The sequence below is a fragment of the Podarcis filfolensis genome, assembly GCF_964270895.1.
Source record: "Podarcis filfolensis genome assembly, chromosome: 3".
Taxonomy (NCBI): domain Eukaryota; kingdom Metazoa; phylum Chordata; class Lepidosauria; order Squamata; family Lacertidae; genus Podarcis; species Podarcis filfolensis.
In genome coordinates, this window is record NC_139606.1 from 84,307,721 (window position 1) to 84,334,229 (window position 26,509).

Genomic DNA, 26,509 nt, shown 5'->3' on the forward strand with positions numbered 1-26,509 from the left:
TATTTAAGTATTTCTTTATTGATTTTATTTATTGGGGGGCAGCAGCCTCCCTGCCCACACCCTGCCCCTTCAAATTTGGCATTAAGTTTTGAAGTAGCAAACATATTTACAAAGCAGCATCATAGTTGTTGTATGTGTGAATCTGTATTCTTTGACTGTGCAAAGAGCCTGCAACTGTTCCGTAGCATGGCTTTCCATGGGTTTTGTCAAACATGCATGAGGAGGGGATGCCAGTGGGCGCAGTCCCACTCTCTACTGTTTCCATGTGACACGTATGATGCTTTAATCACACTTGTAGGTTTTTCACTAAGGGAACATTCATATGTGCAACCAATTGCAATACACAAAACAAAGACCCGTTGTCACGGTGTTCAGACATTACTTTGGATGCATGAGGAGAAGGGAGGAGATCATGTACACTCACCCAACCCAAGCATGTGGAGCTTTAAATGTGAAATCTACACAAGCACAAACTTGATGGCTATAAATCTGTGTTCACGGCACAATCGTGTCTGTCTTAACACTGAAAAGAGCACTCATGCCAGGAAATCAGATCTGCCATGTGTTGCAATAAATCTATGTCTTCCTTAAAAACTAGTTTAGTACTGGTTTTATTTTGAATTACGTGGGGGCATGGCACCATACTTTTTTTTAGTGCTTAGGGCCTCTGGAGGTCTTAATTTGGCCCTACGCACATCCTATAAATTCGCGTTTCCAATTGCACGTGCAAAGAAGGCTGTTTCAAATGCCAGATTCAAGTAGGTGGAGCGGAAAGGGCTGCAGATACACTTCCACTGCCCCTCTGTGCGTCTGTTCAGATGGAAGCCCTGCCCGAAGGTCTATACAAGCAGGGCCGGATTTAGGTTTGATGAGGCCCTAAGCTACTGAAGGTAATGGGGCCCTTTATATGTCCAGCTGTCCTTTGTCAGCAACAAATTGCCGCTGTTTTTTTCTGTTGAATATATGCTATATAGTAATTTACTGACAATATAGGAACCTACACTACACAAAACACTGTTGCTGTATATGTAGGTTTTATTTTATTTATTTTTATCTTATATTTTGGAAATGTACATCCAGGTGTTTTTTTTCCCTTTTATTTTTTTTGGGGGGGGGCCCAAGAGTCTGGGACCTTTAGCCATAGCTTGTTTAGCTTATACATAAATGTATAATACAAGCCGCAGTTGACATTACTACAGAGAAGTGTCTTCTGTCGAGTTGTGTGAAGAGCAAATACAGAGGAACTCTCTCACAGTGAACGCCCCCCCCCACTCTCCATCACGCCGCGCTCAGCGCGCATTGGGCTGCGGCTCCGGAACAGCAGCCCCTGAAAAGGGCCGGGGCGCCGCAGGAGGGAGCGCGGATCCTCGGCCAGGCCGGGAGCAAGCGACAATCAGCGATCCGGGCTCCGTCCCAGCCTCTGGCCGTCCAGCGCTCTAGTCCCGCCTCCCCAGCCCGGAGGTTGCTGGAGTCCGTGTTCTCCGTTGCCATAGCGCCCGGGGAAGTTTCCTTTCCGAGTCCCCGCGCTTTGAGCCTATCCTTGTGGAATTCAATTGCATCATCGCCTTCGACGCGCTCAGTTGCTAAGACAACTCTGGGCACTTGCAGGGAACGTTCCTCTCCCCTCCGCCCGCCCACTCTCCCTTCCCCTAGATTCCAGCGGCCCGCTCGCTGGGCAGCAGGAGAGGACGCGCAGCAATAAGCAGGGGAAGCGGGCTCGTGGGGTTCCTCCGATAGAACAGGAGGCGCGAAAGCGAAGAACCTTCCCGCGCGCAGTTCCCTTCTATAACCCCATCCTCTAGCTAGCAAGAGGCTGGTGGCCTGGTTACATTACTTCCCGAGCAATTTTATAGCTTCACTTTAGGCGAACGTGCGCGCACGCTTTAAAAGGGAAAATGCATTTCAAGCATACGCATGAGATTGGGGGGGAAAAAAAGAGGGGGAAAAGTTTGCTTCATCCTTTTCTTCCGTGGCTCGCAGGTTGCTTGCAACTAACTCCCTCAGGCTGTTTGCAACTAACCCGAAGAAGAGAGCGCGAGCTGTAGCGGCGTGCGCGTCTGAGTGAGGCGCTGAGGCGGCTCCTGTTGTCTTTAACAGCCTCCCCACGGGCAGAAATCCAGCAAGCGTTACGTTCCTCAGTGCGGCTGCCTCGCGCTGGGAAAAGCTTCACCTGTTGGATTTCTGTCGCGCGGCCGTTCAAAGGCGCCGGAGAGGCGCGGTTCGTTCCAGCTGCTGCCGGAGTCCCTTCCCGCACGGCGCGCGACGGGATGGGTGCGCCCCTTCGTTGCCTAGTCTCGGAGGCGTCCCTCTTCTCCCCTCCTCAATCCGCGCTCCTTTCCCCCAACTGCACCCCGAACCTCCTCCGGGAAGCGGCCGACCTCCACCCCCAGGAGGGAGGAAGGCTGCGCGTTTTTTTGGAAGCCGTCTTTTCCCCTTTGCCCAAGCCGCATTACCTCATGCTAAAGAACTCCCTGCCTGAAGGGCTGGGCTAAATATCGGGACTGGAACCGGGACCGGGAGTGGGAGAGAAGTGAAGACGGGGCCAGGAGGGAAAGGGAGAAAAGGAAACAGGCCCGCTTGAACCCTGGGTGGGTGGGTGGGGGTGGGGGCGCTCCTTCCCTTCCTTCCCTCCCTCCCTCGCTTCCCCTCTTGCTTTCGGCCACCGAGCAGGATGCGCGCCTTTCCGTGCCGCGGCTGCTCTGACCGCGGTGTGTGTCTCTGTGCCTCCCCTCGCAGATCCCCGCCGAGCGCCCGGAGCGCAGCATGCCCGCCCCGCTGCTCGCCCTCCTGCTTCTGCGCACCCTGCTGACTCGCCTGCTGCTGGTGGCTCGCCAGCGCCTCCTGCCGCTGCTCCGGCGCCTGGGGGCCCGCCTGACTTCCCGGCAGTCCCGCGAGGCGCTCCTCACCTGCCTCCTCTGCGTCCTCAACCTGCGCAAGAAGGTGGACGACGCCTGAGGCGAGCTCTGCAGGGAGACGCCAAGGAGAAGGGGCGGCCGCAGCAGCAGCAGCAGAAGCCCCCAACTTTGCAGGTAGGTAGCCCCACCGCCACCACCTGTCGTCCTCGCCGCCGCCGCCGCCACTCATGCAGAGACTTTCGAAGTGGAGCAGCACCTCAAAGAGCGAGGAGGAAACCGACTTCACCCCGCGCTGCAGCCAATTTCTCTCTCTCTCTCTCCAGCATCTGAAGGGACATTTTTAGCTTCTGGGTGAGTGCATGTGGAGAAGGAGCTGCTCTCCGCCTGCCAAAGGAGAGGGAGAGCAATCAGGGAGCAATCAGCAACTCCAGCCCTCCCAAGGAAGAAGATTTAATTTCTGATCTCATTTCTCAAGATCCACCCCCAGACTAAACGCTTCCAGCTTCAAGCCTTGCTGAATGCTTTTCTCCTCTTCGCTTTGAAGCCAGGACCAAGCTCCCACCCACAACCCCACACTCATGGTCTTTTGGTTGCTGGTGGAGAATTATGGATGGGGAAGCAAAGCAACACCACCATTGCTGACCAGAGGCCTGGTGTGGTGGTAGCATCGTGATTTCTCAGGCCTGGAAGCCAAAGAAGACTGGAAGTCCCCTTCCGTCAGACATTTCGAAGCAAGCTTAACTTCTGAGAGAGTTCCCAGGAGGACTGAACCCAACGGAGCAAATTCTGCATCTGCATGGTTCAGAAGAGGCTGGAGAAGAATCTCTTGTGACTTTGCCATGTGTTTTATAGCCTCTTGTTAGAGTTCAGGACTGGTGGCCCGCTCTCCCCTTCCCTTTCCCCTGTCTCCTGTGTGGCCAAGGCGAGGGGGAGACATGTCTGGCAGCAGAGCAAGGAAGGTCCAGCCGTTCACTATTACCACCAAGCTTTCCCTACCCAAGTGCTCCCTGGACTTTCCAGGAGACAGCTGTCCTGACATAGCTGCTCTGGATAATCATGCCCTGCACCAAAACCTCAATGAGCGTGTGTCTCTGTATCTGGCTCAGGCTTCTCCTGTGTCCTCTGAGGGTAGGTTTGACAGCCCCAGCCCCATTGAGGAGGTGGCCACCAATGAAGATTGCATCAACCGCAACTCCCTGTCCCGCTCCATCAAGAAAATCACCTTGTCCAACTGGCACGGAGAATCTAATCCAGGGGAGGAAACATCAGCTCATACCCGTTGTGAGAGGAACTGCAACAACAACAACTGCAGAACAGGGAAAGCACAGTTTAAGGTAAGGTCTTTTATATTCTTCCCTTGCCTTACGTTTTGTTTTGTTTTGTTTTGTTACATTAGAGTGCGTTGCTCCACTCTGTATTACAGTCACATCAGGCCTGACCTCTCCCTTGGTTTCAGGATCCTCTGAGAAGACACTCTGAGAAGGGGTGGTTATGTGTGGGTCAATATGCATCTCAAGGGTTTTTCATAGCTTAAGTTTCCCCCTTTTTATCTGTTGAGGAAGATGATCTTGAGAGCTTTGATTGCCTGAAACTAAGGAAGCAGAACTACTCCTCATATCATGGTAGAAAATAATTCTGAACAAGGGACAGTTCAGAATCTCAAAGGAGATGATGATGTCATCTTTTTTTCTGCAGGGATAAGATGAAACAAAGCACCTGCCTCCCTTGAATCACCACTGAAGTTTCCTTCATTATCATATTTTGCAGAGTCTGATGGTAGTTTTATGCAGATAGATCGATAGAAGCAGCACAGCCTTGCTTGTCAGAGATAGCTGTAGATCCTGGATAGTTTAATCCTTATTTTGATTACAATGGCTTTTCCATACAACCCTTCCCAAAACTGGGAACAGAGCCCAGGGATTTCTAGTTCTGCCTTGCCTTCTATTATATCATTTCTATTCCATCTCTTATCTGTTGGATTCATCTGCCTTTTTGGATGGCCTGTGGATGATGTAGTGAGAAAGCAACTAGCTGAGCATGGTACGGCAAGCCCAGGGAAGGCTTCCCATACCTTTATTAAGCCTCTAAGTTTCCTTTTTCCATCATGCTTCGCCCACAGGCATGTCAATGATGGGCAGGTTTTTATAGGGGTAGTGAGCAGAATGATGCTGGTAAAGGCTAGGAGGTACTCAGTTGAAAGACTTCGAATTTCTTTGCAGCAGTGGTTCCTGGGCTTGAAAGAAAAGGCAGTCTGCATTCTGGTGCAGCCTTCTACTTTTGTAATCCAGAGTCTCTCTACATAGTATTTGCCAGTGCTTAAAAACCATACCCAGAGTTGCTTTCATTTCTTGCTCAGACTTGTGTTGTTGTTTTTTGTACACACACAATCCTAGCAATGCCCTTTATTCCTGCTATGCTAGTACTAGGCTTGTTTTGAGCAGATCTGAGTGCAGATTGTTCTGCCTGTGTTTGTAAAGTCTATACATGGGAGTGCTGGCAAATCCCTGAAAAGATGCGTTATTAGGCAAACTTTATAGAAGCACCCTTTTAAAAATAGATGTCTCTGGATCACATAAGATCCATTTCCCCATTACAAAGGTGCATTACTTGCAACGGTTTTCTAGCCACTTCTCTGCAGAACTTTTATACACTCAGAGAAGAAGGAAGTAACACTGAGACTAACTCTATCCTTGTGACACATCAGCTTTGTGAAATTATGAAACATGCCCCAATGGGATAAACTGAGGACACCCTGCTTATTTCGGTTTTGAGTGAAGTCAAGGTTTTGTCAGGTTCTCTGTAGTGTCTGGTAAAGGCATTACCTCATTGTGCTATCTCATATGCCCCAGGGAAAGCGTCCTCCAAATTGACCTTGACATCTCAGCCAAGAGTCTGTCTATAAGGCCTTCTGTGTTTCCCTGGCATTGAGCCTCATAGGACCCAGGCTAGTTCTTCCTTTGGATAGACATACATTTACCCTCATTTGTGTAGTCACACCAGCCAGCAAAGGTTCCAGCCAGTCACTTCTCAGTTGCAACCTCTACTTTCCAAATCAATAGAAAGACTAACTCGTTTCTTGTTTTCACATGTGCTCCCGGCTGCTGCTTGTTGGATGGGATGATATGGCAGGGGAGGGAGGGAGTCCTGCCTCCGCAATCCAAGCAGAGCAGCTCTGCAGGAAGGATGAGATCATCTTTGTGCTGACAGCCTTGTTTTCCTGCAGCTGATGGATTGAGGGAGCTTCGTATGTAAATAAAGCACTTATGTCACCTGCAAGCTTATCTCCCATTACTGAGCTCTGGCTGGAGAAGGGCCAAGTGGGTTGTGGTGGAGAATATGCGGGCAGGTTTAACCGTGAACATCTCAGACCACAGGGCACTGTGCCAAACACAGTAACAACCATTCCATAAACAGGATAGGAGCAAAGCATCACCTAATGCACCGATAGGATAGTTGTCCAGGCTGGGAAGTCTAATTTGTTGGTTTGAGCTCCTCATCTCTTGGATGCTTTGATAGCTCAAGCCCCTTTAAGTCTTATCTGGATAACAAAATGTATCGCAAAATCCGTCATGGAATATTCTTGTTCGTATGTGTTTTGGAGAGGAGTAGCCTGGCTTCAGGGGCCTAGCTAATGGTTTTTTTACCCACACACCCACCCACGCCAGATCTCAGATGTACACTCCAGTAATGAACAGAGGGAGTGTACATACTTCAAAGAAATTGTGATATGGTGATTCATACATTTATAAAACACCCCCACCTCCTGCTAACTGAAGATCTTCTGAGCAGCAAGAAGCTTGTCTTTGGCTATCATTTCTTTGCTTGCAAAACTGAGCCCCAAACTTGCATGATCCACCGGAAATCTCAAGAGATTTTGGAGCCCCGTTGGAAATGAGGCATTTGAAGCTACTTAACTTGCCCTAACCAGACCCCTCTGCACGTAAATGACACTTGGGCTGCAGTGCAGTTCACAAAAGTTAAAAGTAAGTCCAGAGGGTCTTGCTTCCAAGTAAATGTGCTTAGATTTGTGCTGTTGTAAGCCCAACAATAATTAAACAACCAACAAGCTTATTTAGAAAAGTGCAAGATATTGAATGCTCATATAAGATGGAAATAAACAGTACCAAAAGCCAACATAAACTTCTAATATGTGCTTAAAATGTAGTCATGCTTGAGTGCACTTAAGTGCAAGCTTAACCTCTATTTTTTGTTCTTATTCCCAGACCATAGCTTGTCAATACAGTGGTACCTCGGGTTAAGTACTTAATTCGTTCCGGAGGTCCGTTCTTAACCTGAAGCACCACTTTAGCTAATGGGGCCTCTTGCTGCTGCTGCACCGCTGGAGCACGATTTCTGTTCTCATCCTGAAGCGAAGTTCTTAACCCGAGGTACTATTTCTGGGTTAGTGGAGTCTGTAACCTGAAGCGTATGTAACCTGAAGCGTATGTAGCCCGAGGTACCACTGTATCCTAATATACCCAGTTTAGGGTTCAGAAGCCGCCACCACAGTAGCAAACCACCTGCTCTCCTTTGTTCTGAATCATGAACTCTGACCAGCAGTTGTGTTCTCTGGAACACAATAAATGATGATGATGATGATGATGCTCCCATGCTGTGTTCCTCCTTTGTTCCTTCCGAAAGAAAGTTCTTCAAGTCTGCTGAGCTCAGTCACAAGCATGCTAACAACCACCTCCAGCAAGTCTCCCCTCAAAAAAATGTAGATTACATACCTTTGGGTTGGGTGTTTGGGAGCTGATTTACTGTTCCCCCACAGAAACCTATGGTGCTTTGTCTAGCACCATGTCACCTTTGCTTCTAATAACATTGGTTGTTCACTTGTGTGAATTGCTTATAGCCCAATGTGTACAGTAGAGGTACCTTCCTTTGCTGCTAATGGAAGACAAATACAGAGAACAAAATGTTCTGTGTCGCTGCAGTCCATATCCTTCCTGGTTACATTTGACATTTGTCACTGTTCTGTGCCAGATTTGTTCATTCCTGCTTCCCTCCCCCTGCCCCCCACCCCATATGCTAAGTCTTTGGGTATAGGTGAAGAACGTTTCTTCAAATTACTTAATTTGATATTTCAGGCTTTGTGGATAAATGTCTGGCATAGGTAGCGCTGAGTGTTTATAAAGATCTGAATCCTGAGAAAGTATAGTTTTGTTAGACTTCAGGGTTTCTGCCTCTTCAGATAACACCTGAAATGTATTGCCTTCCTTTCCCGCTTGATAGCAAATGATATGTAAAGAGAGGTGAGTCCATTGGCCAGAATGTTATGCTTACTGAGGTGGCTTTGGATATTAACTTCAGCCACGTACTTGCTGGGTTGCTTTGGAAAGTAACGTATTAGCTTCTGTACTACAGATGTAAAATAGGAATAAGTATTACTTCCATTGCACTGTTCTTCCAAGAGTGAGAGTGGAACTTAGTGTTGGATAGGCAGTATTTCCAAATATAATAAAGGATCGAAGAGGGTTGCAAAGTGATGAGCCTTTGCTCTGTATTCTCATGGAATGGCTGCCCGCAGATTTGTGACACAGTAGCAGCTGGCAGATAGGCTTTGTTGAAATTGTGGTTGACCAGCTAGCATGGGTGTGTGATGCTCACCTAAGAGCATAATTTGGATGAGACCTTGCTTTATGCTGCAGTTGGGTAAATGTGATGAAGTCTGACCCTGAGAAGCTTCCTTTCTTCTTCGCTCTGCCTTTGCATCATGAACAACCCTTAGTTGTCCAGTTTAAGTATTCTCTAATATTCTTCAGAACTGGATGAGGTTGCACTCTCCTCATCCGTTATCTGTTCCCCCCCCCCCCCATTTTTAGGTCTTTCTCAGAAAAGAGGTGGAAATAGAAGAAGAAAAGCAAGACTCTAGGAGGCCCCAGGCTAGTGGCCATTCTTCATTGGGCAGAGTTGCTCCTCTTCACATGGTATGTGCCTTTATATCCTCTCTAATATATAAGCCCTTTGTTTGTGAGCCTTGGTGACTGTTTTGAGTCTTTTCAAATGGAAATAAAGGCAAACTCAATTATAGAATATGGACTGCATGCTTTCATTTTTGTCCTTGTAGAGCAGTGCAGTCAAATGAAGAGGAAGGAATGAGCCCATGTGAATTCCTTGAGTTCCTTGATAGATCATTGAAATCTCAAGGAGGCAAAAAGCCTTTACAAATTAATTGTCTCTCCACAGATTCTCTGTACATCATCTACCTATGTAAGTGGAGGTGCACACATTCTGAGGTTTGGATGGGGGGCCTGCGGCTCTCCAGATGCCATTGGACTCTCACTCCCATCAGTTCCAGCCAGCCGGGTCAGTGGCCAGGGATGATGGGAGTTGTAATCTAACAGTATCTGGAGAGCTCAGTTTTCCCATCCTGTTCTAAGGGCTGCCTGTGTTGCGGCTGTACATTCTGGCTCTGTTAAAGCATGTACAAAAAGCTACCCAAACCAAGGAAGAGCACATTCCATGAGAAGCTGCACAAGTGATTCATATGTGATGTAGAAGTAGCAACAGAAGATATATTGCGGTGCAGTCCTGAGAACATTTGCTCAGAAATATTGCCAAGTTCAGTAGAAGTTAATCACCAATGTGCATGCTTAGCATTGTAGCTTTAGTGATTCGCACGCCACCTTTCCAGGTTTATGGGGTCTTGTCTGAAGGGGGAGCTCTCATAGCTCTTCCATGTACAGATGTGTGTTCTTTCAGTGCAGTACATAAAAATGTACGTATTTTTCGCTCTATAAGACGCACCAGACCACAAGACGCACCTAGTTTTTGGAGGAGGAAAACAAGAAAAAAAATATTCTGAATCTCAGAAGCCAGAACAGCAAGAGGGATCGCTGCGCAGTGAAAGCAGCAATGCCTCTTGCTGTTCTGGCTTCTGGAACAGCTGCACAGCCTGCATTCGCTCTGTAAGACGCACACACATTTCCCCTTACTTTTTAGGAGGGAAAAAGTGAGTCTTATAGAGCAAAAAATACGGTAATCTGGGTGACCCTGGTACCAGTTTGCATATTCTTTCAGCTAATTGGCATCCAGCGTAAAGGACCAAAGCATTAGCAGTTCATCACTTTCTAATGCATCCTTTGAAAGTCCACCACTCATGCCATGAGAACATGGCATGCCATTTTGTCTGAAGGCACAAGCTAATGGGAAATGTCATGGTATTGTGCCCGCCTCCAGTATCTCAAAGGCTGTGCCCCACCACAGTCTCTTTTTTGTGTCCTTGTGCAAAGTGTCTTCCTTGTTCATTTCCAGCTTCCCTTGCTATATCCTGCCAGACAGAAATGCAAATGAAAAGAAGTTCTGGGGAAAATGTCATGGGAGGAAATTAGGTTATGCCTGGGGCATGTCCACAAGCTCATCATGCAAAAACTGAACAGGACATCATTAGAAGGGTGATAGCTTAGGCTATAAACAACTATAGATTATCAAGGACTCAGTCATCTATGCTGTAAAGTCCAGTCCCTTTAACAGTGGCTCCCCTTCCCCCTTCTTGAATAAGAATAATGGATGCCAATCTGTAATGTGTCTAGCCGTGATCAATTTATGAGGCTGCTGTGCTGCCCCCAGTCTTGATAGGGAGCTACTTTTCCATTGCAGATATGTGTGTTCTTACTGACAACCCTATGCCACTTGCCGTCCTCTAGGAACGGTTTCTGTTCAGTCTCTTCTATTTTCATTCCATATTTGTATTCTGAGGCATTCCCATGCCAAACCTCTTGGCTTTCATTCAGGTCTCCTTTTTGGATGCCCCTACACTACAACTGGTTGGACAGTGTTGGGGGCCCTCTATGAGGTGATGAGAATTCTTTGCTAGACATCTTTTGCTCTAGAGACATAGCTCAGTGGAGGAGCATCTGCTTTACATGCAGGAGGTCCCAGGTTCAATCCCTGGCATCTCCAGGTAAGGCTTGGGTTGTCCCCTGTCTGAACCCCTGAAGAACTGCTGCCAGTCAGTGTAGATAGTGATGAACTAAGATGGACCAATGGTCTGACTCAGAATAACGCAGCAGCTTTTGCCTCTCCCCCTACCACCTAGTTTACATACACTTACAGGAAACTTAGGGATGCAAGTCTCGCTGTGGGTTAAGCCACAGAGCCTAGGACTTGCCGATCAGAAGGTTGGCGGTTTGAATCCCCTCAGTGGGATGAGCTCCTATTGCTCGGTCCCTGCTCCTGCCAACCTAGCAGTCTGAAAGCACGTCAAAATGCAAGTAGATAAATAGGTACCGCTCCAGCGGGAAGGTAAACAGCGTTTCCATGTGCTGCTCTGGTTTGCCACGTGACCTGGAAGCTGTACACCGGCTCCCTCAGCCAATAAAGTGAGATGAGTGCCGCAACCCCAGAGTTGGTCATGACTGGACCTAATGGTCAGGGTTCCCTTTACCTTTTACCTTACAGGAAACTTATCTCCAGGAATCATTGAGAGGGGTGAAACTGATCATTAAACTGGATTGAAACCAGCTTGTGTTTGCAGTGTAGACCTACCCTTAGCATGAACTTTGTTGGGAATATGCGCCCAAGCTTTAATTTTAAAATCGTTATATTTCTGAGTTGTGCTCTTCATGCATCATGAACTATTTCCCTCCTGACTTACACCTTCTCTGCTTGAAGGTCTCAAATCTTATCTTTCATAAATGCTCTGGTATGTGTGCTGTCAGTGTTCTGAGTTCAGTAGTGTTAAGCTTCTCTTTCCATGCTCTACCATTTAAGAGCAGCCAGTACTGACCTCTCTTCCTGCAGTGGGATTTGAGATACTGTTTACAAATTTAGCCCTCCATGGTAGTTTGCAGCTGGACCTTGGGCTGAGCTTGGAGGAAAGCCATTTCTGCAGTTGGCTGACCTTAGCAGTCTTGGAGTGGTGACAGAACATTGCATCATTTCTGACCACAAGAACAAAGCCTGGAAGAAATCCAGACTTTCTCCCATTTGATGAGTTACTTAAAATAAGTATCTCTCTAGACTGCTTTTGAGGAGCAGGGTCTGAGCTCATTTGTAAGGCAGGCAGACAAAAAGTCTCCCTGTTTGTTCAGAAGCTCTTTTACCTGAGGGCTGGGAGTTTTGCAGAAATAGGTTTACTTCTGCCGAACCTGAGAGAGGCAGGATGAGATGAAGTTAAAGATAGGGCCTTTCCTCTTCTATGTTTTGCTTAGATGACGCCTTAGGCTTGATCCCTGGTACCTTAGTGGATCTCGAGTAGCAGTGCCAGGAAAGAACTTCTAGAGAGTTTTGTCTTCAACTATACCACCAGCCTTGTCCATATGTGCTGAGAAAGATGAACCATTTACTCACTGCATACAAGATTCTTGCAGTGAACGGATAATACAAAAACACTGAAGGATTTCAGTGGAAGTAAGCTTTCAAGGTACAGTGTGTACATAGCCTAAGACTCTATCTTGTTGATTAACTTACTTCACAAGGCCGTTAGTTCCGAACCCCCCTGAAGCTCAATTAGGGCATTGCTGCTTCCCCTTTATCAGACGTGGACCAAATCTAAACAAACTTTTTCTTTCCCTCTGTTTCTCTCTCCTAGATGTCAAGCTGTGCTGTTGCAGGTCCCTGGAAGGAGAATGTCAAGAACATACAGGCAGGCAAAGTAGCAGAGCTGAAGCCTTGCCTCCAGAACAGCCCAGGGCTGGCCGACCTTTCCAAATGGAGCCCTCACATAGCTCAGTTCAACTGTGACATGATGCAGGTAAAAGAAAATGAGATTGGCAGAGGAACAAATCCCCTTCAGTGTCTCGGTAGAGCAGGAACATGTTCTTCTCTTCTTTCCCATACTACAGTAGAAAGGAAGGGAAGGCAGCCTTTTCCTTGCCAAAGGTCTTTCCTCTGTTAAAGTGAGAGGAACGTGCAGACGGAAGGAGACAAGGTCCCTTGGCTAGAGGGAGGCTGTTGTTATAGCATGAGGTCATCCTTGGCAGCTTGTCTTTAGGATGGAGGACCAGAGGAGAGGGGGTCAATCCACAGATATCTGATTTCTTTCCCATCTCTTTGAGGTGAAGGGGGCACAGAACAGCAGTCTCAGCCCGGTGTAGGGACATCTAGGTGATAATAAAAGTGTATTATTTTTATATCAGAATGTTTGGGTATGTAGCTTTTGTCATGTGACTTCACAGCAGCCCTGTGAGAAAGGTGGCTGTCATTCCTCTCTGTGCCAGGTGTCTTGAACTAGGAACTCTTAGCAATGGGACTCAGCCACTTTACTTTCTGCAGCACCATGGCTAGTTGCCATGGTGGTAGAAACAGGCAGCCTGTTACCCATATGGCACTCAGGAGTTTAGCATTGGCCAGGTGACACAAGGGACCAATTGCATTCCACCTGCTCTTGTAAAGCTGCTATTTCATTCCTGGCTCTTCAATCTGAGCAGCTCAGACTGAACCCAGGCTGAGCTCTTGCACTGCACATAGCAGCTTCTTTGCTCCCCTGTTTTCCAGCTCTTGCTAATCCCAAGCATATAGCTGGAACATGTCTCAGTGCCTGTAGACATGACTATGAGCTTGGTAACTGAAGAGCAGTGTAGTATGGGTAACTACATAATTAAGATAAATTAATTTACACTTGTACCACTCTGTCACTCACTGCTTGAAGTATCTACTTAGCGTTTTTTCCATTCTATGGATTGACTTCTGAAACGTCCGGGGTAGATCTGTGGTGAGGTTAATGCCTTTGCCAACCTGACGTCCTGCAGATGTTCTGGACCACAACTCTCATGAGTCCCAGCCAGAGCAGCCATCTGTTCACAACATCTGGATGCTGCTGTAGGGGAATATTGGAAGGAAGTCACCTTTTACCCGGTCTGACTGTTTGCCCATCTAGCCCAATATGGTCTTCTCTGCTGGCAGCAGCTCTCCTGTGTATTGAAGAGAGACCTTCACCATCAAACCCAAGCTTTGGTTAAAACAAACAAACAAATGATTAAAAACATTGCAATTCCACAGGATTGCATGCTGTAGCAATGGGAAGTTACATGGAATAATCCTGTACTGGGTTTTCTTTAATGTCATGCCAGAACAGGCATCTTCTCCATTTTGCCCAGAGTCTCTCCTTTCTCCCATACAAAATCAGACTTTTGAACTTCCTAATGGAAGTAGAAAGAGTGCTTTCCCCAGCTGCTTGTCCAGTTCCCATCTTGGCATTTGTCTTCATGTTTCAGGCTGAGAAATGGGTGCGAGCGAAACTCCGAGACCTGAAGGATGGTTGCAGTATTCAGGAATGGGAGCGGGCAGCTCAGACGTTACAAAGAGACATGAAAGACTTCGAGAATACCATGATCAAACTGAACCAGGTACAACAAGGTCTCTGGAAGCCCCCTCTCCCCCCTGCTTTGAGTTCTTTAGGTAGCAGCACGGCTCTGAAGAGAGACCTGAATCCTGTTCACCCTTGCTCCCTCTCCTGTAGTCCAGCATCTCTGTGTTTCCTCCTGTTTCTGTGCTCTTGATTTCTAGAGTTTCCATGAAATCAGTGCTCTGGCAAGACTGGATGACTTTTAAGTCTCGCCTCTCCATGGAATGCAGATTCCATGTTAGGGATCATTAGGAGAGGGACTGAAAACAAAACCATCAGTGTCATAATGCTGTTATATCTATGCCGAGAGAGCACATTTGGAACAGTGTGCACAGTTTTGATTGCATCACTTCAAGATGGTTATTATCAGAGCTAGGGGGAAAACACAGGAGGCAGTGATGGCCACCAACTTGGATGGCTTTAAAAGAGGATTAGACAAATTCGTGGAGGATAAGACCAGGGGTCAGCAAACTTTTCAGCAGGGGGCCGGTCCACTGTCCCTCAGACCTTGTGGGGGGCCGGACTATATTTTGAAAAAAATATATGAACAAATTCCTATGCCCCACAAATAACCCAGAGATGCATTTTAAATAAAAACACACATTCTACTCATGTAAAAACACCAGACAGGCCCCACAAATAACCCAGAGATGCATTTTAAATAAAAGGACACATTCTACTTATGTAAAAACACGCTGATTGCCAGACCGTCTGCAGGCCGGATTCAGAAGACGATTGGGCTGGATCTGGCCCCCGGGCCTTAGTTTGCCTACCCATGGATAAGACTATCAGTTGCTACTAGCCACAATGGCTGGGTTCTATCTCCATGGTCAGTGCCAGTATATCTCTGAATACCATTTGCTGGGAATCACAAGTGAGGAAAGCGCTGATATGCTCAGGTTTTGCTTGCAGGCTTCTCACAGGCGACTGTTTGAACAGGATATTGGGCATCATCCTGATCCAGCAGGGCTCTTCACGTGTTCTTATGTTCTTTCCCATCCATAGATGGGCGACCAGCTTACTGTCCAGTCAAACTCCAGTGCCGAGATAGCGAGGCGACTACAAACCCTGTGCGAACAGTGGCAACTGCTGAAGCAGATGGCAGCAAATCAGAGCAAAGCAGTGAGCGGACTCAGAAACTTACAAGAGTTCAACCAGAAAGCTGAGCAACTAGAAGCTTGGATCAGGCAGAAGGTGTGTGTCAAAGCAGGGCCAACCCTCGGTTCCCCTGTTTCTGCAGCATGTATAATATATTTGTATGCTGCCCTGATCTCCCTTGGGATAGAAATGTAATGAATGGGTGAATAATAATGAGAGCTAGGGAATAGCCATAGGGAAGAGGAATTTATGTTTTGCCTGCAGATGCCGGACACATATATGGAAGGATCTCCCCAGCTGGTCAGATTTTTCTGAAATCCACCTATGGAATTAACTCAATGGATTACATTTTAAAAAGAAAGCATTCAGAAAATCTTCCAAGGTTTTGGAGCAAAGGTCAGAAAGATTTAGACAGTAGTTGGTTATGGCAGATGGGGAGCTAAGGTAGTCATTTCCCAATGGCATCTATAGTTTGCTTGCTCCCCTGTCTGCTGACTGCACTGGCAATCTAATAGGAATTTCCATGTGCTCTTGTCTTCGCCCCCAGATTCCATTCCATAACAAGACATTCTAAACTCCTAGAAATCCTAAATCTTTAAAGGAGGAAAACAACTCTGAATACAAAAATAGAAGCAAGATTAATTGATTTTCATAATTTCCTTTCCATTTGGCCCTTGGGACTCTTGCTTGCCTAGATGGAGAGAGTTAGAGGGGCGCATGTAGAATCCTCTGTCTTCATACGGCTGGAATGTAGCCTATTGTACAAAGGTTAGAGTGACACCCATGGATCTGCCTGCCTTTGCCTCTAGTCCTGCCCAGGAGGGAATATTGCCTTTGGAGTGAAAATGGTTCCCCACTCCTAGTCTACAAATTGGATTCTAACTGTGTATTCGGAAGCAATACCAAACCACTCCACTTGCATCTCTTAGGATTGGGATGAAATTGTAACACTGTGGTCACTGTGCCTTCAATATCTCATATATTCTAACCATTTCTATCTGCCCCTCTAGGAAGAGAAACCTTTGCTAACTGCCCTGCTACAAGAGAATGCAGACAAGATTCAGCTTACCCGACGCATCCTTGACTTGAAACAGGTGACAGTCTTACTGACAGTCGTGTGGGATTCTCTTCTCTGTACAGTGTTGGGGGGGGTGGTTCTGACAGTGCTGTTTTACCTGGGGTGGTTGCAGTTAGGCTTTGCATCCTACCTCAGATGATATAAATGGCATTGTAGTTCATAAAGGTAAAGGTAAAGGTACCCCTGCCCGTACGGGCCAGTCGTGTCCGACTCTAGGATTGCGTGCTCATCTCGCTCTAGAGGCCGTGAGCCGGCGCCGTCCGAAGACACTTCCGGGTCACGTGGCAAGCGTGACGAAGCTGCAGCTGGCGAGCCAGCACCAGCGCAGCGCACGGAAACGCCGTTACCTTCCCGCTATAAAGCGGTACCTATTTATCTACTTGCACTTAAGAGTGCTTTCGAACTGCTAGGTGGGCAGGAGCTGGGACCGAACGACGGGAGCTCGCCCCGCCGCGAGGATTCGAACCGCCAACCATACGATTGGCAAGTCCTAGGCACTGAGGTTTTACCCACAGCGCCACCCACGTCCCACATTGTAGTTCATACCTAGGTCCTATTGGGGTAGCAAGAGGGTAGCCTGGTGCAGTCCTTCATCACATTTTGCAGCTGCCATCTGCAAGAACAGAAAGGCGCCACTGCGAAGATTTTGTCTCTTGTCTGTACTGGATAGTACTACTGTTTTCTCAGCCCTCCATCCCCTCCTCCCTGCAATTTGGGAATAATAATTCTTGGCCTGCATCATAGTTGTTGCGAGGATTGCTGAGATAATGTATGAGAAGTACTTGGAACACCTGAAAGCACTGTAAAAAAAAATGTTGATGCTTAATTATTATCGGGAGCTCCTAAGCTCCTTTCGAAAACAACTTCTGAGTACAAGGTTTATTCTGCTGGGGCTCAGTTGGCAATGCCAGTAGTGGTTAGCTTCTTATGAGGTCATACTTTTATAGAAAGTAAGTTTATGTTATTCCTCTTCTCCCCGCCTCTCCTCCCTTTTTCTCTCTCTCTCATCCAACTTAGGAGGAACAGCAGTTCCAGGCCCTGCATGAGGAAATGAACAGCCTGGCTCACAAACTTGAGAAGCAGGGGAAGAGCGAGAGCAGGAGCATTATGGCACGGCGCAAGCATCTCAATAAAATGTGAGCTAGAGCAGGAGCTGGTGGGGGAAGAGAGATGGGGCATAACCAGCATTAGGATGGGCTATGGAATCATCTGACCGCATTTGCTTTACTTTAACTATCAAGGGTGTGCAGGCTAAGCTGCTTCCCCATTCCTAAGATCCTTCTGTCCGTCTTACCTTCCAGGTGGCTGCGGCTCCAGGGGACACTGAAGGAACACCATGAGACCCTGCAGCTGGCTCTGGAAGCCGCTGCCTTCGTCCAGCAAGCAGAAGTGCTCCTTGGGGCCATCCATGCAAAGGTAATTCTAGAGCAGTTTCTAAGAGGAGGTGGTGGGTGCTTTCTAAGAACTGCATTGCTACTTGTCTCGGGGCTTAACGCCTGTTGTTTCTGTTGTAGCGGAGGAATCTCTGTGGAGTGGGGAAACAGAGGGAACATGAAACCAGCCCAGACCTGGATGTCAGGGATATAGCTAGTCAGGTCATGGTAAGTTGGGCAATGCCCAGGAACATGACTTGGAGCCCCTCCAGATGCCCTATTTATTAAGCATTCATCTTGAGTTGCTCACGTAGAGGTCAGAGTATATCCAGTCTTTATTGAGCAATGATTCTGATTTGTTTGTGGGGTGGTTATACAACAATGAGCAGCTGTCCTGCATTCATCCTGATGTGTTGATACATATTCATGTTCATACATTGTTCATCCCACACTTTTCAGTGCATTTTCCTGCCACTTTCCAAACTACAAAAATTATTGATTCTTTTAAAAAATGGATTTGTGATAGAGCAGCAGAGTGCTTTGATCCACTTTAATTGTACAAAACCAAATTTCTGGTATGTGCTTGAATCCCTTCCACAAAAGCGTGCCAGTCTGGTGGCATGCTTAAAGAAGATGTGGGGGGTGGGCAAAGGTTTTTTTAAAAAAAAAGATTTGTAGGCATGTCCATTTCTCCCTTAGTTTAGAGAGCAACTTGTCATCCTGTAAATAATGAACTAAGCAAGATGGCCTGGACTCAAAAACTGATATCCAGCTGAAGTACCAACATCTGGTATATGTCCTACCCCTCCACTGCTGGAGTGATTGTATCCAAAGTGAGGTGCTCTTGCTGGTATTCTGAAAGAAGCTCAGTTTTCAGCAGAAGCTCCTGAATGCTGAGGAATGATCCACAAGAAAGGGAGTCGAAACCTGCATTGTCACGCGTTTGCTGCTGAAAGTCTAATTCAGGATCTTCTTTGGAGGCAGTCTATAGATTAGACATGCACAACTTGTCACCCATTAAGATGCATGGTAGCCCACCAGGGACTGAGCAAACCACTTGGTTTTAGGGAACCAGGGGCTACTGGTCACATTGCTCATATGCTACATGATATGTATAGCTAGTGAGGTGCGTTTATCTTGATGGGTCAGGTTAATTTATGTCAAGTGAGCAGTTGTCACTCCTGCTCACTCATTCATTGCCAGTCTTTTTTGCCACCCAGATGCTGGATGTGACCGTGTCCCAGTTGACAAGCCTCCATCCCAGCCTAGTAGCACGAGTCTCTCTCAAGCATCAAGATGTGAAGGAGAGCTGGGCCCAGCTCCAGCAGTTATTGAGGTATTTGCTGAATGCCTAATTTTTGTCTCTCTGCATGAGGTGGATCCTGAGCTAGTTAATGATTATATTTAGCAGATGTCTCTAATTTGGGCACGCCAGAGCCATTGTTGACAATACTACTACCATCTTCTGTTTTGCTGTGCACCTTTAACAGGAGTGTGGCATACAGAAACTAAGCAGGTGAGGAGTCTACTGTGCCTGGAAAAGCTTTGCATGCTACTGATATTAGATGCACAGGAGCAAAACTGCTAGGAAAAGGTAGCAACCCTAACAATGTTTCCCCACCCCCCATTTCATTCTTTCAGAACAAGGTACTATGCATGGTTGTTTAATCACATTTTTTTGAGGTTGTAGGCCTTCAGACAATGCATTTGTTTAGATTTTTAAGTTATGAATATGCAGCCTATATGTGTGGGTGCTGAGGGTGGCATCTATTTCTCTCTACCAGTCAAGGCAAAAGACATTTAGGAAGTAAAGGGAAGTCCCCTTTTTTGCTTACCAGCACTTACTTATTACCGTATCTTCCTTGATGTGAGTAACTTGAGGAAACTTTCACCCAAATCTAATGTGGACTCTGGAGACTGAGATGGCCTCTGCTCCAGTAACAAGGCTAAGCCAGCAGCTCTGTTACTATCACTGTAACTTCGGGATGCTCTACCCAAGACATTCCTCTTTCAACAAAAGCTGAAAGCATAATGAAAGCTGAAAGCATAATGGGTCAGAATAAAACAACCTGAAAAAGCTGAAAACAGTTGGGTTAGGTGCATAAGCCTGAGACATTCTGCCCTGCAATACTGAGTGTTGAGCTGCTCTGCGCTCATTTGGCTTGAGAACTAGGATTTCTTCAAGAATGTCTGCATTTATTCTGTGGTGATTATCATCTCTCTTTTTTGCCCTTTTCTGTTCTCTACTCTAACAGTTTTCTTTGTTTTTTCACCTATCTGCTTTCCCTCGCTCCTATTGCTCCTCTACTGGCTTCGACCAGGAGATCAATTGATTCTCCAAATCGTGAGCAAGTGAAGATCATGTCCAACAGTGCAGGGAGAGAGGCTGGAGGAAAACCTGTATGGGAGGTAAGAAAAGTATTCAAGATAACACCTCAAGATCTCCTGGGTACTGTGTGTAGATGACCAGCCTCAGAGCATCCTCCATTTGTAAGGCATGTCTCATGGGTAAAAGTTACTTCTGGAGAAAATGTTTCATGCATGGATGCATAGCAACAGGCAAGACTAGTCTGTCAATCTCAGGTGGCCACACTTGGGCCAGAACTGGTGGCCCGAGTGTCCCAGCAGACAAGGAGGGTCTCTGTAGCCTTCTCAGCTGTAGCCTTCTTGTTATAACATGGTGGTGCTTAAAAGCCCAAGCCAGTGCTATTACTTTTTATGGTGAGGAAAAGCAGAGAGGAGTGCTATGTACTCTCTCCCCCAGAATTAGTAAAGAAGACCACTGGTGATTGCTGCTAAGCAGTGGCCTGTTTGCTTTACCAATATCCCAGAACAGACTTCATGCTCCTTAAGTTTTTTTGGCCTCAGCCAAGCTCTAACACAAGAACATTGCAGCTGGCAAAGGTGGGGAAGAGGAAGACGATGGTAAGTGGCAAATTCATTCCCCTTTCTCCCACAAGGTGGCACCTGGGAAGAATGCAAAATGTTTGGCATTGGGCCAAGAGCTGGATTAAGACAGATCTCTGGGAACTGGTTCCATAATTTTGGAGCCACTTCAGAGTTCAGACAAGGTCCTGCCCAGAGTCTTACCTCTCAGGATTCTGAGCAAAATATATTCTTGCTCTTCTTTTAACCCTAGATATGGAAGGACATCCAAGGAAGCCAAGAGGGCCACACAGACTCACCAGGCAAGGAGGCCATCACCAGTGACAGCAGAAGGTACTGGCACACACAGTGCTTTCCTGGGAGAAGAAAGCTGGGGGAAAGCTATGTGGGAAGTGGTGAGGAGAAACTGGGACAGGGGAGGGTAGAAGTTGCTTACTGGGATCTGCTTTGTTGCTTAGCAACAATTCACTATGGGAATGAATTTATCTCTTACTCCTAGCAGAGGGGCTGGCCCTTTGAAGTTGAACGGGTTGGGGGGTCCCTGTGGTCTTGGCACTAAGCCCAGCCTCATTATGGGTAGATGCTGAGAGCTCCACAGAAAAACAGTGAAGCTGTGAGGTTGAGCCCACCACCCAGTGGCTTCTAGTTGAATCTAAGTAGCACCTGCAACAAAACGCTCAGTTCAGCGTTCCAGTCAGTCATGCCCCCTTCCATTCAATTTTTCCTGGTTTTCTGTCACTCTCTTCGGTTGTCAGCATTCCATGGCTATTGAGCATGCTCAATCCTCATTTGGCTGGGTATATATATATTTGTACTTCTGTAAACCTCGTGGTTCTCCTGAGCCTGCTGGTACTTCCCCATTGAGCATGGATGCTTTAGTTACATTAGGACCTGCACTTAGAGAATTGAGTTCACTATTGGTTATAGAATGCAACCTGCCTTCACTTCAAATAACAAAGACTCTTAAAGACTCCCACATTTATTATAGCAGAAGCTGTCATAACAAATTTGTCAGAGTGGAATTCAATGTTGCACTATTATGAACATTCCATCTGCGCAAGCATTTCTGGAGGAGATGATCCCTCCCTCTCCTAAAGGGCTGTCACATGGAAGATGAAGCAAGTTTGTTTTCTCCTGCTCTGGAGGGTAGGATTTGAACCAATGGCTTCAACTAACAAGGAAGATTCCAACTAAAAATCAGAAGGAACTTTCTGGCAGTAAGAGCAGTTCAACAATGGAACAGACTACTCAGGAGGTGGTGGGCCCTCCTTCCTTGGAGGTTTTTAAGCTTAGGTGAATCCTACCCAGTATTTAAAGTGCAAAAAATACCCCCAACAGAGTAATATGGCTACACTTCTGAAAAGCCATTAAAATGTGTTGTGTTTTAGGGTGATCTCGGTATGTATAAATGCTTGCTCTCTCTCGCTCTCTCTTTCTGTGGTGTTTCACACATGTGTACTTGATGTGGCAGTTATCAAGCAATGAATTGGAATATATGGCCTCACCCTAATTTTCTGTCTTCTCCAGGAGGAGGAAGAAGCTTCTCTGGCATTCAAATGCCTTGAAGGACCTGCCCCAGCAGGAGGCACACCTTCAGGACTTCTGCCAGGTCGCTGATGGGGTAATGTCTCTCTGCAAGCTTCACCAAATCCCCAAGTCTTTGTCATTCTGAAGCCCACATAGATTCCCTTACTGTGGTAGTAATTCTGGCTTCCCTTGGGCTGCTGGTAGGCTGCCACTTGGCTGAAGAACAGGTCTAGTCTACAAGCATATCTGAATGAGGTGGTTATCAGAAATCAAAAGCAAATGTTGGCAATTTTTTAAAAAACCTTGAGTTAATGAAGAGGAATCTTGTGTTTCAAATACCCAAGTATTTAAGCAGGTTTGTAGAATTAAAGTGTGTTTCAATTAGGACTGTTGTGGGTGGTAAGAAGAAGGGAGACCTGCGAGAGGCCTGTTCACAAGGGATGCTCCCAATTCCTGCCCAGCCTAAGGTTGCCACCTTTGTTTTGGCAAAATACATGACAGAGCGGGGAGGCGCGGTTGGGGGTGTGTGATTCCCCCCCCCCCAATGCTGAAGTGACTTCAAAGCAAACCATTATAATCTATTGCAGCCTGACAGGATGGCCCCTCTGGAATTTGACACACACACACACACACACACACACACACACACGTAAACCTGTCTGTGCTTGGCTACCCAGAGCTTTAATACATGACCTTTCACACACCCTTTCAAGCACATGCATTTGGAGAGGATCCCTAGCTTGGCAGAGAGAGAGAGAGAGAGAGAGAGAGAGAGAGGGAAGAGACCTGAAATACAGGACAAAACTGTATCAATACAGGATGTAGCACCTTACATTGAAATACAGGACAATCCTGTATTATACAGGACAGGTGACAACCCATAGCACAGCCTGAAAAAGGCATTTTCTGGTTCCCACAAGAGATTTCGTTTATTTTTTGTATTTCTAATCCATCTTGTTCTCCAAGGAATTCAAGATGGTATTCATAGTTCTCCCTCTCCTCATTTAATCCCCACAGCAACACTTTGAAGTAGGTTAGGCTGAGAGGCAGTGACTGGCCCAAGATCACCCTGTGAACTTTTTGCCTGAGTGGGGATTTGAACTCTGGTCTCCCAGGTCCTAGAGAGTGACCTACAACCACTACACCACACTGGGTCTGTTAATACTTCCCCAACAGGGACAATGGCTTCTACTCTTAGAGTATATCTGAGGATGGAACTGAACAAGTGGGGACCACGGCTCAGTGATGGAGTGCATGCTTTTCATTCTGAAGATCCTAGGCTCAGTCCCCAGCATCTCCAGTTAAAAGGCTTTCTGGTAAAAGGGCTAGAAAAGACACACACATACCTCAGACCCTGTAATTCAGCTGCCTATCACTAGATGAAACTGGAGTAGATGGTCCAGCAGTCTGACATGGCTTCAATCAGATTCATATATTTGAATTTTATTTATACAAAAAAAAAAATTGTATCCTGCTTTTCCCCTTCAAAAAGTCAGTGCAACTCGCAATGTTTTAAAAAGGCATAAAAATAGCAACCCATCATTAAAACATAATTACCAGGTTAAAAGCAGCACCCAAGGGCCAAAACTAATCACCAATAAATCAAAGCATGAAGTAACGAACAGAATCAAAAACTTGTTAAAGAGAACTGCTTTCATTTGCTGTCTGAACACATACAGAGAAGATAATAAGCGAACATCCTGGAGCAAAGAGTTCCACATATGCAGAACCACCACAGTGAGAGCCCTTTTATTCATATGTCTTAATGGCATGTGTGTGCTGTACATCTTAGGAGCTACACAAGTGGAGTCCTCAGATGGAAGATGCCCTTGAGGAACTGGAGGATCTCTGGGAGGAACTGAGAAGGCGGCACCAAGAGAACGGCGTGGCCCTGAGGGAGATTGATACAGTGAGTAGTGGCTGCCACTGGAAAGGGTGTCTCATCCTTCCCTTTTGTAAACATGGTGCGCCAGTTTTTCACATCCTGTGATCTCATGGCACTGTGTGTTTCTCCACCCTTGCTGGCAACAACCAAATGATGCAGCATGGAGGCAAATGAAATCTACGCCATCGTCAGATGAGACGAATTATGCTAGACATTAATAAAAGGTTTTGGGGTGGAAGGGGGTGAGACAGCTGCCATTCTTGGCAGCTGCTCTATGTTGTGGGTAACATGTAGTCTCAGCCTCACTCAAAAGACCCTAGCAATTCTAATATTTGTAGCTCTTCCCTGCAAGTTGTATCCCTGACAGAGGTTACATTTCCTGTTCAGTTGGATTGCTTGCCTGTCATCCATGCGCTGAAAAGTTTAGCCGTAGGGAACAGATTATTTGTAGTGTAGTGTTCAGTTTTCTCCCACAGTTAGACATTTGAACCTTGGGATTAGGATACACTCTCTTATTTATTTAAGAAAGTTGTTCGCCATCTTTCAGGGCGAAGGCCTTCTCTTGCAGAGGACAGTGCCCAATCACTTTCTTGTCATATTCAGGCTGGGGGGCTGCCTTGCTCACCCCACTCCTTTCTGTTTGCAGGCTCTGCGGTTGGTTGGGGAGGTAGAAGAGGCTGAGTGTTGGCTAGAAACTGTGCTAGGCTTGCTCTCTGAGCCAGAAGCAGCAGCAGCAAAGAACCTTGATGACCTCCATGGGGACCTAGAGAAAGTTGGCACCCTGGAGAACCAAGTGGAGGCGTGGCATATTAAGCTTCAAGCCCTGCAGGAGGAAATGAAAATGGACTCCTCCTCAGAACACACAGCAGCTGCAATGATTCATAGAAAGATGGAACGAGTGAAGGAAAAGTGAGTTCTTAGGAACAAAAGAGTGTTCTCTGTATGGAGGTGGTGTAGGAAGGAGACTTGGCTTCTGAGAAGCTGGAGAAAGAGAAGAGGTTACTTCAGGGTGGAAGAATGGTTTCAGATGAATAGATGCAGGCAACCAAGGAGGAGGAGAGAGCCAGGGTTGGGTCTTTTTTAAGTTTCCCTTGTCGTAGGAGCATAGGAAGCTGCTTTCTGCTGAGTCAGACCATTGGTCCATCTAACCCAGTATTGTCCTCACACTATATAAGCAGCAGTTCTCCGGGATTTCAGACAAGGGTGCTGGGGATTGAACCTAGGTCCCTCTGCATGCAGAGCAGATGTTCTACCACTGAGCTGTAGCCCATGTTGTTCTAGACCTATCTCATCTCCATCAGCTTTGTCTGTCCAAATTGAAGTTGCGTATGTTTAGGCAGCAGGTAACATTGCTCTCGTGAAATACGCTTGTAGGAAGATGTCATGGTTTCCTTCCCAGGTTCACCTGTGTGCAGGAGGCTCTCCAGCGCCGAACATCAGACTTGAAAGATGCCCTGGTTTTAACCGAGTTCTTGCAGAATGTGCATATGGAAGAAATGCTGAGTCACAGGAACCAAGTACAGGTGAGAAGCAGAGAAGACGTGGACCAGGGAAGGGAAGAACAAGGTGATATGCAGAGGCGTGGTCTGAATTCCGCCCTGTCATAGGAACATAGGAATCTGCCTTATAGCGAGTCAGACCATTGGTCTGCCCAGCTCACTACTAACCAGGCTGACTGCGGGAAGGTAAATGGCGTTTCCGTGTGCTGCTCTGGTTCGCCAGAAGAGGCTTAGTCATGCTGGCCACATGACTCGGAAGCTGTACGCCGGCTCCCTCGGCCAATAAAGCGAGATGAGCGCCGCAACCCCAGAGTCGGCCACGACTGGACCTAATGGTCAGGGGTCCCTTTATCTTTACCTTATTATCATCATTATTAATATTATTAATATTAATATTAATATTGAGTGGCTTTAGTCAAGCCTCTCTCTTGAAGTTTCACTTTCCTTCTCTGTAAAGTAGGAATCATGGCAATTTGCTCAGAAGACTTCTGTGAGAGAATTAACAGGGTGGCCTGTCTAGATTGGTACCCAATATTATTCATGTACTTGTTTTGCTTTAGGCAGTGCCGAACCAGCTAGGCTCCCAAGAGCCTCTGCAGCTTCTCATAGCCCAGAGTGCTCAACAGCTGAGCAATGAGGACATGAACAGGTCACTGGAGGAACTGCAAGAAGCAGTGGACATGCTGAACAGTGTTGTGAAGGAGCGCGAACGGGCCATGGAGGCAGTGACCAAGACAGAGAATCTCAAGTGCTTTGTGCAGGCCTTGTCAAGTGGGGAGGAAACTAAGGTAAGAGAGAGTTAAGAGGGGCTGCGTGCTAGAAAAATCCCTCTTCCCTAGTGGTTAGAGGTGGAAACCCTGTACCACTCCATCCTTCAGTGTTGGTTATTGTATTTGGGCAAGAAGCTACAAAATCTATCTTCTTGTTTCATAGAGGTGGACTGACCTATTAAATGCAACCAGTACTACTCTGTTGCAGTTCCAGCTTTGGTTTGGTTGTCCAAGCAGCCTGTAGCACA

General features: G+C 46.8%; 1 protein-coding gene across 7 annotated transcripts in view; it reads left to right on the forward strand.

Annotated features, from left to right (window-relative positions):
- The first annotated feature begins 1,038 nt into the window (after positions 1-1,038).
- Positions 1,039-26,509, forward strand: part of LOC310758330 (uncharacterized protein) — a 44,474-nt gene continuing 19,003 nt past the window's right edge. For 4 of the 7 annotated variants that reach the window (XM_083604435.1, XM_083604436.1, XM_083604438.1 and 1 more), the window contains exons 1-17: positions 1,039-4,189; positions 8,681-8,785; positions 12,391-12,552; positions 14,015-14,146; positions 15,151-15,339; positions 16,254-16,337; positions 17,339-17,457; positions 17,623-17,737; positions 17,836-17,922; positions 18,915-19,030; positions 20,016-20,103; positions 20,834-20,913; positions 22,108-22,201; positions 23,900-24,016; positions 24,639-24,901; positions 25,392-25,515; positions 26,052-26,279. In XM_083604435.1, coding sequence (XP_083460561.1) covers positions 3,791-4,189; positions 8,681-8,785; positions 12,391-12,552; positions 14,015-14,146; positions 15,151-15,339; positions 16,254-16,337; positions 17,339-17,457; positions 17,623-17,737; positions 17,836-17,922; positions 18,915-19,030; positions 20,016-20,103; positions 20,834-20,913; positions 22,108-22,201; positions 23,900-24,016; positions 24,639-24,901; positions 25,392-25,515; positions 26,052-26,279 — 2,502 coding nt within the window. In that variant the 5' untranslated portion in view covers positions 1,039-3,790. The remainder of the gene's footprint in view (positions 4,190-8,680; positions 8,786-12,390; positions 12,553-14,014; positions 14,147-15,150; positions 15,340-16,253; positions 16,338-17,338; positions 17,458-17,622; positions 17,738-17,835; positions 17,923-18,914; positions 19,031-20,015; positions 20,104-20,833; positions 20,914-22,107; positions 22,202-23,899; positions 24,017-24,638; positions 24,902-25,391; positions 25,516-26,051; positions 26,280-26,509) is intronic. The other 3 variants (XM_083604437.1, XM_083604440.1, XM_083604441.1) reach the window with 1 other exon arrangement.